General features: G+C 32.5%; 1 protein-coding gene across 1 annotated transcript in view; it reads right to left on the minus strand.

Moving 5' to 3' along the window:
• Positions 1–12,954, minus strand: part of TfAP-2 (transcription factor AP-2) — a 28,065-nt gene extending 15,111 nt beyond the window's left edge. Inside the window, exon 1 of the mRNA XM_013312941.1 lies at positions 12,772–12,954. Within this exon, the coding sequence (XP_013168395.1) occupies positions 12,772–12,954 (183 nt within the window). The remainder of the gene's footprint in view (positions 1–12,771) is intronic.
• Between the last annotated feature and the right edge of the window lie 251 nt (positions 12,955–13,205).

Raw genomic sequence — 13,205 nt, forward strand, 5'->3', positions numbered from 1 at the left:
ATGGTGTAAGAATGAATTCAATTTCTATATTGGATGCTCATCGAGAGATATTTTAATTTTGAATTTGTGTGAAAAATAAATCGATATTATGTCTGATTTACTATGGTTTACCATTCTACAAACACATTATAAAATAATTTTGTTATCAACCTTATTTTCCCCCATGTCATGTGTCCCATTATTACTAAATACAAATAAAAAAAAAAATTATTTACCTGCACCTCAATCACACTGGATAAATCCACGTACGCCACCGCCAGTTTTTCGGTCACAATTCGCACAAAACAAAAGATAATCTAACTTTTGTCAAATCTCACAAATTTATTTCTAATACATTTCTTTTAATCGATTATTTTGACAACGATTAAAAATATCGATGACACTGGCTGACACTACGTTGTTACTTTAGTGAAGTGAAAGTAAATGAAAAAAAACCGTATATGTAAATCGAATTTCGAATATCGGACAATTACCGGTCCCTTGAGAGGCGGACGGCTCCCGTCGCGTTTGGTTACTGATTGCTTTTTAAATTGCTACTTTAAACTTGGAATGCCTACCATTAATTATTTTATAACAGACTGTATTATAACGTTTTACGAGTGTTATTAATCTTTATCTAATTCAATTAATATTTTTAATTGTTACTATTCCTATTTCGTGGAATGTAGGCACAAGCCAATATCTTCATTAATCCACGTTATCAAATTAATAGCGTATAGGTTAATTAATATACTATATTATTATGCAAATAACGATACATAATTGATTATTCACGGTTAATGAAAACGGTTACGTTGATAGCTCAAAAATAATTAAACTATGGCTTGATATAAATTTTATTATCAGTAATTTTTATTATAATTTAAACAATTTTGTTTATTTTTGTAATATACTAGGTAGAATAAATGATAAAGACTTTAAAAACCTCAAATACCGTAGTCAACGTATTATTATTTTTTTTTATTTTTCAATGTCACAAAAGAAATTTCTCGAAAATCGATTAAACAAATAAAATCGATATAAAAAAAAGAAATGAATCACAGTAATAAAAATAATTCACGAATTACGGTAATAATCAAAATAGACGTCAATTTACGATTCGCGGTCGTAACTAGTGATGTGACTTGACAGATTGGTGTCGACACACACGCGCGTTGACGTCTCGCGGCAAACTGCCGGAGGGCGGTTCAACCGCCCTCGGGGACATTCGCTCTCAGATTCACTAACGCGCGACCCTCTATATTAAAGCACTTACTAAGTGCGAATTTTTAAAATAAACTTTTTTTTTAAATGAAAATACATGGTGAGGGAACTTGTGTTACGTTCAGCCAAAACTTTTTTTTTATTACACATTTACCTATGGCAAAAAATAAATCCAAAACAGTTTTTGTAACATTTTTGACGAGTTGATAAATTAGAATATTTGTCAAGATTTTAAAAACTTTTAAATCTTCGATTGTCCCCGATTTTCTTATCTGGTTTTGTTAAATCTTTTTAGAAACGAAACATAAATGTGTTCATGATAAGAGACAATCTAACGTCACCTATGGCCGTGGTAATTACTTTTTATCTTGAACATCGCTTTGCCATACATGTAGAAAATAAAAAGCTTTTAACCCTGAAAGTCTACGTCTGGGACGCTTATTTTATAGTAGTTTTTTATGTTGTTTATTTTCTTCTAAAATATTTCAACAGTCCTCTCGTTAATGGCCAGTTTTTAAGCCAAACTCTTGTAAAGTCTTGATGAAAGTAAATTCGTACAAACATAATTAAGTAGCAACTCGAACAATAAATGAATCGAACTAAACTCGATTCGAATTCACATCGATAACAAATAGTAGTTGTGTACCCCACCCCTAGTGAACGTTAATTAGTATGTAGAGACGATGTACGATGATTGGCGATCACTCAATTGTACAACAATTGCTATTATGTATGGGTTAGTTAGCAAGCTAATATTACGCTTCGATGCTCTCTTCTTATGTAAATGATTACATAATAATAATAATTTTTACTACAGCCGTTATTTTATCTTACATCTCACTGATATTATAAATACAAATGTTTAGATGGATGTATGCTTGAAGGTATCTACAGAACGGCTGCACATATCTCGATAAAATTTGTCATACATGTAAAACATACTTTGTAAGAACACATAGGCTACTAGTTTAGTTTTTTTAATTCCTCGCGGACGGAATCGCAGGCGACAGCTAGTTTAGAATAAAATATGAAGTACAGTTTTATGTTTTTATTGCATTCTTGTCTCTACAAAGTACTTAATCAGTCTGTTTGAAAAATTAAAAACTATTAAAGCCATTTTTACGTATGGGTTTTCACTAATTCATTAAATAAATATAACAATCGTATTATTTAATATTTTTTTTAACAAATATGTTGTAAATAATGAATGCCACAATTATAAAATATCTTGGTTTATAAACTTAAAAGAAAATTGTAAACAGTGGTCTGTCATTTTCGGTAGCTAAAATTAGAATAATTAAATTACCTTATTTTTATTCTTTTTTTTAATATTTAAAGATTGTTGTCAATTTTTACGTTTATAAAATAGTTTGTATAGAATTTGGAAATATGACAACCCAGATTTCCCCCTCGTAAGCTAGTGTAATTCAGTCACTTTATTCAATATCCGTTATTTAGCGACCCTTCAGAGGATTTCTAAATTGCGCCTACACTGTTATTGGGGAAGAGAATATATACAGCACATAGGAAATAGCGCGAAAAATAAACAAAATAGTGGTAGAGCCCGCTTTAACATCTATGCACGAATTGTCCCGGCTCGCCCGGTGTACCACGATCACACAGGAGACAGGCCTTAAATGGAAGCACTTTCGCGTTTCGTCTGATGAGTGTGCGTCCCGGAAGCCTAATTTAGTCCTCTTTCCCTTGGGAAATGCAAGTGGACTTTCAGGACAAGAGGATTCATGGAAAGGTAAAATATTTTCATTTTGTGCATCCTCTCCTCCGTCGATTAAAGGTAGGTAACGCATAAGCAATTGCGTATGTCTATGGTCAACGGTCAGTTCGCTATTACAGCGATTCCAGGTGGCCGCTCGCTTCTTTGCCAACTTATGATATATAAAAAAAACAAAAAAGGGTATTGATATAATACCATTATTTGTTCCCGTGTGTACAATAGTATTTTGGATAGAATTTACAGCTATATTTATATTGCTAGAGTTCGTCAACTTTGATCAGGACTTTAGTAGACGTAAAACGAACAATGTGCCCTAAATTTACGTTTTTTTAAATAAAATAAGTACTTTTAAATCGGCTTAAATTATGTCATTTTAATAAACGAACTCTTCAGTCGAGTGAGTATTGACCAATTAATAAATACAATGGTGCTAGTAAATGAATAGAAAAATAAAAAAGTGTTGCCTCTGGCGTTTTTTTGAATAAAGAACGCCCGCCGATTGGTCGTATCGCCTCAGGCAAAATGGCGGGGTGCCGAACGTTGACAGCCCCGCGGAAATGCGAATTCTATTTGTCTAATGACGTTCGAAAACTATATTGGTGTTGCTATTATTCAAACGATAAGTATTTTTACATAATTTGCTACTCTTTAATATTTATTAGAGTTATTAATAAAAGGTATTTACTATTTAATAAATCACAAAAAAATATAAGGTTTTAGAAACAAAACTCTTTGCCATAAAGGTGCTATACACTGGGCGTTAAGAAGTAATGCTTCCATTCACGGCATCAAATACATCGAATGTTATACTGTTTATGTATAGAATAGCCTCCGGGTAGCCCGAGGTCCACAGGTCATTGGGATAGTCGTGCGCACGCATCTATTGTGTCCCATTCTTACTAAATACAGATCAATATAAAGTTATTTAGTTATAGTGTGATAATTTCTCTATTGGATTCATTATCTACTAAATACAATGACATTTTATATGAATTAAGCTTTTGAATTGAATTTTTTTTTTAGGATATCTTACTAATATTAATTATTAGAAGGTATATCTCTAGAACGGCTCAGCGGATGTCGATGTAATTTGTCACAGATGTAGAATATAGTCAGAAAGAACACATAGTCTTAGTAAGTTTTTTTTTATTTACGCGTGTAAGGAGTGGCGTGCGACGGCTAGTGTTTTTATATTTTATAAGTGTCAATAAAAAGTAAGGAACACATTATCGGGTAATTTCTAACTGGCAGTTCTCGCAACTGAAATCGATTTATTTTTTTTATTCCAACCTAATGTCATATAACACTGGCAACATATAATACCATAGATATCGACTGAAAAACGATTACCACTGCCACAGAAAAAAAAAGATAATTTAATTGCATTATTTCGAAAAAGGAACGCAACAAGAAAGAAAGCCGCGCCGGTACATAGCCCGTTAAGTTCTCGGAAGGCAGTGATTGATTCCGCAACGCCCAATGTGGTCAGCTGATTCGGAGGAAATTGCCGGCGTTGATTTAATGAGTTATTACAAGCAATCTATTCGACGCACGATGTCTAAAACGCTTTGTCTTTTGAACAGGTTGTTTAAATGTGTGTCATATGGGTTTATCATACGATGCAAACATTCCTATCTCTGATTTATACAATGGCTGTCGCCCGCGACTCCGTCCGTAGAATAAAAAAAAAACTTAGTAGTAGCGTATGTTTTCTTTCAGGTGTTCTACATGCATGTCAAATTTCATACACATCCGTTGAGCTTTTCTGGAGATAAAAGTTAAAAAAGTTTTTATAAGACGCTGAGTTTGTCCTCGTTAGGAACGTATACTTTTTTTATTACTCGCTTTACCACGATTTTCCAAAAGCGATAGCTTCGAAATTTAAAATTTAAAATTTCATTTAATCCTTCCAAACATTATGCAAAAAAAAAAACTTAATGGTAGTTTTGTCTGTGGTTTAATAAAAAAAAATTGTCCTATCTATGCCTAAATTTTATAAACCAGAATAACCCGCTTCGCGATATAAAACCGTAGTTACTATTTCATTTTACAAAAATACGATTTGCTATCAGAAAAGTAATTTCAAATACAATTAACCGATATTTTGATACTAGTTTTGTACCGATGGACATTTTTTACAACGCAACATCCGTTGTTTAGTTGTGCAATGTTGACAAGCCGTTTGATTTGGGAGCAACTTTCTATACGTATGGGCAAGTATGTATATCGGGTAACCATGCGTTGTAACTTTTTTATGGGACATGAATTATTTTTATAACGAAAGTAGGGAAAACTTATATAAAAACGGCTAAACACTGACATATATTCGTTCGGGGGCGGGCCGCGTCTGCGAAGTAATCCAATACCAATACCATATCCAAATACCAGTGCCACTCACCTTGATAAAGGGCTTCCGTTGGGCTCGACACTAGTCGGTGCCACCATCGAACGAATATACGTGAGTGTTTAGCCGTTTTTATATAAGTTTATTATAATGTCTCACGAAAGTTTGTGTAATATGAAAGGAGAAAAATGAGTGATTAACTCGCTAGATTATAAATTTGCAATGAAACCTTGCTTAAATATTTATTCTTTTGGATAGATCTAAAATTATTAATATGATTTTGTATTAATCGGTATTTAAAAATAATCGAACATAATTCTCGATTGCTTTTGCAACCGTTAGTTAAGTTAAATGTAAATCAAGACTTATTAAGACTAAATACTGAGAATTAATCACACTGACGACTTTAACGCCGTGCTGCGCATAGCGACAAACTTGACCGCCCGATAGTGCGACACTGGGTACGTGCACACGTCGTATATTTTCCAACGTAATATGTGTTACCTACTGTTACATGAAATAAATGAAAATAAATTGGTTTGATAGGTAAGTTTTTAGATAGACAACAGACATTTTAAATTGTTCATTACATGATACGTTACACGAATAATCCCTAATTAAAGTATAAAAAGCATGGTCACCCTAGCTATCTCAAGTTCTGGGATACGCAACGCCTGACGAAATTTGTATGTAACATGTCATAAATCAAAAGCGGATCATATTGAAATGACTCCTAAAGTACAGGGTCGCGGCGACGGTGACGAGGTGATACCAATTTAAAAAGGTATCGACAATTAACTAAACGAGCTACTGGTCAATAAATTAGAAAATAGGTATTACCTGTCTTAATTATTTTTTTACTAGGCATCGACCGCAACTCAGACTGCGCGGAATTAGAAAAAAAAACTTAACTTCAACATCTAGGTCTAATTTTTAAGAATTCCATCCATCCGTTCTGAAGATACCTTGTCGCAAACAAACATCCATTCAACAAAACAACAATCATTCGCATTTATATTAGTAAGATTCAATTGTTTTATAAATATGCCGATTGTAGTGTAAGTAACAAAAATAGGATACACTTATTAAAAAAAAAAACAAAATAAATGATGCACATTATTACGTCATGAACAAAATCTGAGATTAAGTTCTCTACTTAACGATTAGCTGCGATTACAGCTTTCTCTGAATAACGGTCGCGCCAGTGGAAAAATGACACGCGACACCAGAAGAAAACAGTCACGTAGTTAGTCGCAGTGAAAATTGCATCTAAGCTTGCAATTGCGCCATAGTCGCGAGTTCAATTAAGAGATACGACCGGTCCTGACAATGGTTGCGGCAGGATTAATGCATCGATTAGATTCCTACATTCAGATTGGCAGCACTCACGCTCAATACTAAGCATGTTACGGTTAACGTTAGCGATAAGGTATTTATAATACTATTCAAACTTATGAGTATGTTACGGGTGTGTTACAGTAAACGTTAGTATTGGTATTTATGGTAATTATTATATTTTAATTTCTGATTCACTAGCTCAGTAGTATGTTACAGTAAATGTTAGTAATCAGGTAATTATAGTAGTTACTATTTAAATATCTGAGTGCATATGTTACGATAAAGGTTAGATAGTTGGCAATTATGGCCATTTAATGTTACAAAGATGTAAAATATTTTTAGTGTGACCGAGTTACTGGCCAGTTTTATGCAAACAGATATCTTTATAATAAAAAAAAATTATGTACTTTTTCAACAAAGTTCAAGAAAGTTGTTTCTTGAAGCACTGAATAGTTTGTTTACAAGAATTTTTTTTTGCTTTGAGAATTGAATCCACCTATTGCTTGTTTTAACCACCAAGCTATGAAGTATTAATGATAGAGATATATTAATATTTACCGATCTTATCCAATCTATAGCTTGATATAGTGTATTCTTTTGTATCAGAAAGCTACTAGATGAGATATAGCTATGCTATTTATCAAATACTTGTCAGTCTGTATGTAAAAAATACAATGGAAGTATCCGAAATGAACCGGCCATATATTATTGTTATTCGACCAATGGTCTATTAAAACGATTTTACTATATGTTCTCGAATATAACTCGATTAATGAAATTCGAATTTGGAAAACAGTAATTCTAGATCCTCATATTTTAATTGTAAGCTAACTTAATCAATGTATATTAATAAAAAAATATTACGTTTATAAATGTCATTAAATTTATTCATAAAATATAATTAATTTTGGTTACATTCTTGTAATAATTACTATTTACTATTTATTTCATTTCCAAAAGCAACTTAAACCATACTCTTTTGTTGAATAAAAATCCTTTTAGCAAGCTATTTCATCGCGTTTAAATAATACGATCGAGTTGTTTCTCGAAATGTTTATTTTTAATTCGAGAACCATTAGTAAGAATTTTATTGTGAAACCTATACACAGTAGAGGCGTAGTCATGCGTGGGTGTCTTACATCGCAACTAGTAACCGACGTAAGCGACCTTTTTGAAACAACTAAACGATACAAACATCTACAAACTCTATTTTAAATATTCCTACGATAATCACACTTAATACAACGTTGTAAGAACTATTATCGTACGGCGACAGGTTCATATTCGATGCTTAACACATCTAGTGTGACATTGCTTGTTGCAAAATTGAATTGAGACAGTCTTAATTATAAATGACTAAATGACGACCGCGACTACTGTCGCGTAGATTAAATAACCTATGTGTTCTTCAAGACTATGTTCTATATGTATGCCAAATTTCATCAAAATCCATACAGCCGTTCTGGAGATACTTTCAAATAAACATCCATCCATCTAAACATTCGCATTTATATAATTAATAAGATTAATCTTATTATTGGTCCATCTTTACTTATATAACATAAGTATTTATATACTTAATGTCAAAAATAAGTAGTGCAATTTAAGAATAACAATTTATTTTATTATATTAAAGTTACTTTACGACAAAAAAGCTTTAAGCTGTTTTGTCGTAACTGAATAAAAAAGCTTTCATCAACCATTTCAAGCTTGGTAAAGCTTGTTTGAATATTAGCTTTTAATTTCGTAAAAATTACAAATAAAAGTACCTACAACTCACATTTTGAACGTTGATATAAAAGTATAAAACATACGAAGTTATAAAATAAATTACGTTACATTTAAATTATTTCTCAATATTTAGATAGTGACGTTTGTATATTTTTTTATTATAGATTATACGTCATCTTACTAATATTATAAATGCCAATGTTTGGTTGTTTGTTATTAGGTATCTCCAGAACCGCTGCATGGATCTCGCTGAAGTTTGGCATAGAACATAGTCTGGAAGAACACATAGGCTACTTATTAAGTTGTTTTTTTTATTCCGCACGAATGGAGTTGCGAGCGGACAGCTATTAAATTAAAATTAGAATAGAATAGTAAGTAATAAAAACTTTTCGCAATCTTTTTTATCTATCATAAGATCATAGGCTGGTTATAAAAGAGTAAAAAAACAAGATAGCCTAATGTCAATAAATTAATTGATCTTAATTAAGACTAGTTTCACTTTTACGTATTGATAATTAGTTTTTATTTAAAGAGAAAGCTTTGAAATAAATGTCTCATAACAGAATACCTGTAGCCTGCGACTCCGTTAATGTTTTAATTAAAAAAAACTTAATAAGTAGCCTATGTGTTCTTCCAGACTATTCCAATTTAATGCCAAAAAGGTGTCAACTGCGACTCCGTTCGCGCCAATTTAAAAAAAAAAATGAGTAGTCTATGTTCTTTCAGACTATGGTATACATTTATGCCAAATTTTATCAAATTCCATTGATCCGTTCCGGAGATACGTTCAAACAAACATCCATCCATCCATCTAAACAATATCCATTCAGCTAATGTTTTACACGTAAACATATAAAATAAAATGGTATATTTCATTCATTTTAATTGACATTTAACCCCACGAATGAAAATGTTTTTTGAATGTGTAATTTAAACAAGATATTTGTTGGTCAACTCGACTGAGCGTAAAAATACGTCGGCATGTCTTAAAGGTTGCTCGTATGTGGGCCACGTATGTATATGTTAAGTATGTACCAAGTTTTTAGTATTACGTATTATTAAAACCATGATATTACTAACTAGCTGTAGCCCGTGACTCTGTCCGCGTTGAATTAAAAAAAAAAAACTTAATTAGTCTTAAACTTAGTCCAGACTATGTTCTACATCTATGTCAAATTACAAGGAGATACATGCAGCAGTTCACCTTGTAACATCCAGTACCTTGTAACATCCATCCATCCGTACATTCGAATTTATATAATAATATTAATAAGATTAGGATAATATACAGGGATGTAAATTAAGGACAAAAATTAGGCGTCATTTTACTTAGTTTGTTTTACAACGCAATTTTTTACCTAAAAGAATGCATAGCTATTCGTATTGACAAAGTTTATGTACGATTAATTATCAATATTCTTAAAGCTTTCTTCAGAATCTTATCAATGAGAAAGTCGGTTTTTTTCTCAAGAAAAAACGACAGAAAAACCGCAAAAATCAACGTAGTTTATTTTCTTCCAAGAAATTCATTCATTAATAACATAATCTACGTTGTATTGTTCCATCCAAACTTTAAACCGGCTCACAATTGTGTCGTCATTACGTAAAGGGACAACCAGGGCCTGGCTCTGTTATGCGGAGTCAAGATCGCAGCTAACCATGAGCTGCTGTAAAGTTTGAATCTTACTGTCTGGTTTCGACTACAACTTGCATTGCCACATATCGTCATCTCTATCTTTCTTATTGAGAAAAGAGGGACAACAATACAAGTGTCACGCTGGTGGAATTTCACGGTTATATTATAGTCCGATTCGCGTTTCCGGCCTTCCCGACTTTCTAAATTATTGACATCTCGATGTTTTGTGTTTATCGCCCACACTAGGCTGTAGCGGTTTATTGATAATTAATATTAAAGAAATTTTGTTATCTCTTAGACGATTTTTGTTTCTTTATATCTTAACTAGCTGTCGCCCAGAACTCCGTATCACGGAATTGAAACTTAATTAACAGCCTGTGTTCTTCCAGACTATGTCCTATTTCTATGCCAACAGTGAGATTCGTGCAGCTGTTCTGGATCCATTTATCAATTTATACGTTCAAACATTCGCATTTATAATATTAGTACAGATATTATCTGACTCGGAGGACCATAAAATGAATGACCTTTTGAAATGCTTTTATATTTTTCATTAGGACACAATTTTTTATTATTAATTATCAATAAGAATTAGTTCCATATTAAATAATATGTCTTACTCAGAGCCTTAAAGTACTCACTAAGGGTTCCATAGTGTAAATTAAGAATGAAACATCTACATTATGGCACTCTTGAAGCAATCGTATAAAGACTCAACGGCTAGTCATTAATTAAATTCGAAATACCAACTCTCCAAGACATCCAAGACCATTGTCGTGGTTTGTCAGAGCACCACAGAACCGTTGTAAGTTCTTTCAACTTTATCTGTTTGATCTTCAGCGACTTTTACTTAAATCGAACCCGGAACTGCTAATGAAATCGACGATCCTTCCGCATTGTAGGTCTATTGTAAACATTCGTGGGGGTCAATGAATAGACTGGGACCTTATCTGTGCCAGATCGCAAGTATTGTGGCCACTATCGATGTTATGAAATGTCTCTTGGCCATTCCGGTGACCGTAGTTTGTGTCAAAGTTGGTTAGAGTTTAAGAATTTTATATTAACTTACTAATATATATCCGAAAGTTCAGATAGATGGATGTTTGTTTAAAGGTAATTTCAGAACGGCTGCATGGATCTGAAATTTGGCATAAATGTAGAACATAGTTTGGAAGAACACATAGGCTACTAATTAAGTTTTTTTTTTTAATTCCTCGCGGACGTAATCGCGGGCGACGACTAGCATTAATATATATATAAATTCTCTTTTCAATTAGTATAAGATTTAATATAATAATTGAGACCATATCACAATTGTTTTGCCTGAAATTGGGAAGAAGATAAAAAAGAATAAGCTACAATTTTGATAATAGACTACGTAAGTATATGGTAATTTACCGGACCTGAATTTACCATTAATTGGGTGATTGTAATTTATAATCCTGGCAACATCGACGAATAGAAATTCCATCTTTGATTTTCAATTGTTTATCACGTGAGCAAGATAGTCGTGTTATTCGATACATTGAAATGCAATAGTTTGGGTGTTTGTCTGTTAGAGGATATATCCAGAACAGCATATGTACGAGTAGTACACGGGAAGAACGCGAAGTCGCGGACAAAACCAAGTCAATGGTATGTAGAGTTAAATATAACTTCAATATCATCATCGGCTCTCTATACGTCCCCACCGAGGGGCTCGGAGCCTACCCTAAGTTAATGGTGATTCGGCCATAGTCAACCACGCTGGCCAAGTGCGTGTTGGTTGACTTCACACATATCTTTGAATTTCTTCTCAGATATGTGCAGCATAACGATGTTTTCCTTCACCGTAAGTACGTCGGATAAATGTACATATGTAAATCGGAAATCGAAAAACACATTGGTACATGGCGAGATTCGAACCCAGGACCTGCAGATTGCAAGTCAAATGCTTGACCCCTGAGCCGCCGACACTCAATATAACATACATATAACTTCAATATACTAGTTCGATATTTCATATCGATGTTACGTATCGATTTTAACATCGATAAAATAAGTAAGCTCACAAAATCGAAATTATCGAATATTGTTACCTCAGTTATCGATGACATTTTCGACCATTGATGTACCGACCGAGTGCATTTTTAAATTGCAAGACAAAATATAAAAAAGCATTAAACGTTACGTAATCGAAACTGTCCCGTAAAAGCTGACCGGTTTGCGACATCGTTTCGTGTGACGATAATTTTTATAGTTAAACTAGCTGTTGCCCGCGACTCCGTCTGCACAGTATTAAAAAACCTTTATCATTAACCTATATCTTCTAGACTATGTTCTACATATATGTTAAATTTCAGCAAGATCCATGTAGCCGTTCTGGAGATACCTGCAAACAAACATCCATCCAAACATTTGCATTTATAATATTAGTTTGTAGTTATAGGAAAGTTCGTATTTAGGTTGATGTCAACTCATGTCATTGACCAACTGTTTTATCAGTTTATAATCCGACTAGTTATATTATAAACTGATAATAAATTTTATAAACTTCAAATAGTTACTATGTACTTAATAATTAACTTTAATATATTATAACAGAGAGTCCCATTAGGTACAGTTCTGAAGATACTGGCAGCGTTCCACTTTTAAATAGGTACTTATAAATTTAAAATAAATTTAACACTCTGAAAGACTCTATTATCCCTGTGTAAAATACTCGCCAAGCATACTGGTGGCATCGAAAGTGTTAACTACATGATTTTTACATTTATACCTAGTTTTTTTTTAATAAATACTAACCTTATCTTCTTGATGTCCATTAACAAATTCATTATCTCCTTGTTCAAGCACTTCGGTATTAGCAACTTTAGTATCCAATCTTATATCGCTATCTTTTATAGTATATTCATGTAAATCGCCATTTTCCAAAGAGAGTACTTCATTTATTTCATTCGTTCCGTTCTTATTCAATTCATCGTTCATTTTGTATTCAATTATACAATTGTCTTCTCTTAATTCAAGTCTCACTGTTTTTGTGTAATCTGTATCGATTCCAATTCGTTTGTCTTTTGTTTTTCTTTTCGTGCCTTCATTTGTTTTATCGATTAATTTTAAATTATTATTATTATTATTGTATTTATTTAATTCTATATTAATATTATCTATGTATACATCGAAATTATTTTTGTTTTTAATTATTGAATTATCGTTAAATATCTCGTTAACGGATAGAT

The sequence above is a fragment of the Papilio xuthus genome, unplaced genomic scaffold, assembly GCF_000836235.2.
Source record: "Papilio xuthus unplaced genomic scaffold, Pxut_1.1 DF829758.1, whole genome shotgun sequence".
NCBI lineage: Eukaryota > Metazoa > Arthropoda > Insecta > Lepidoptera > Papilionidae > Papilio > Papilio xuthus.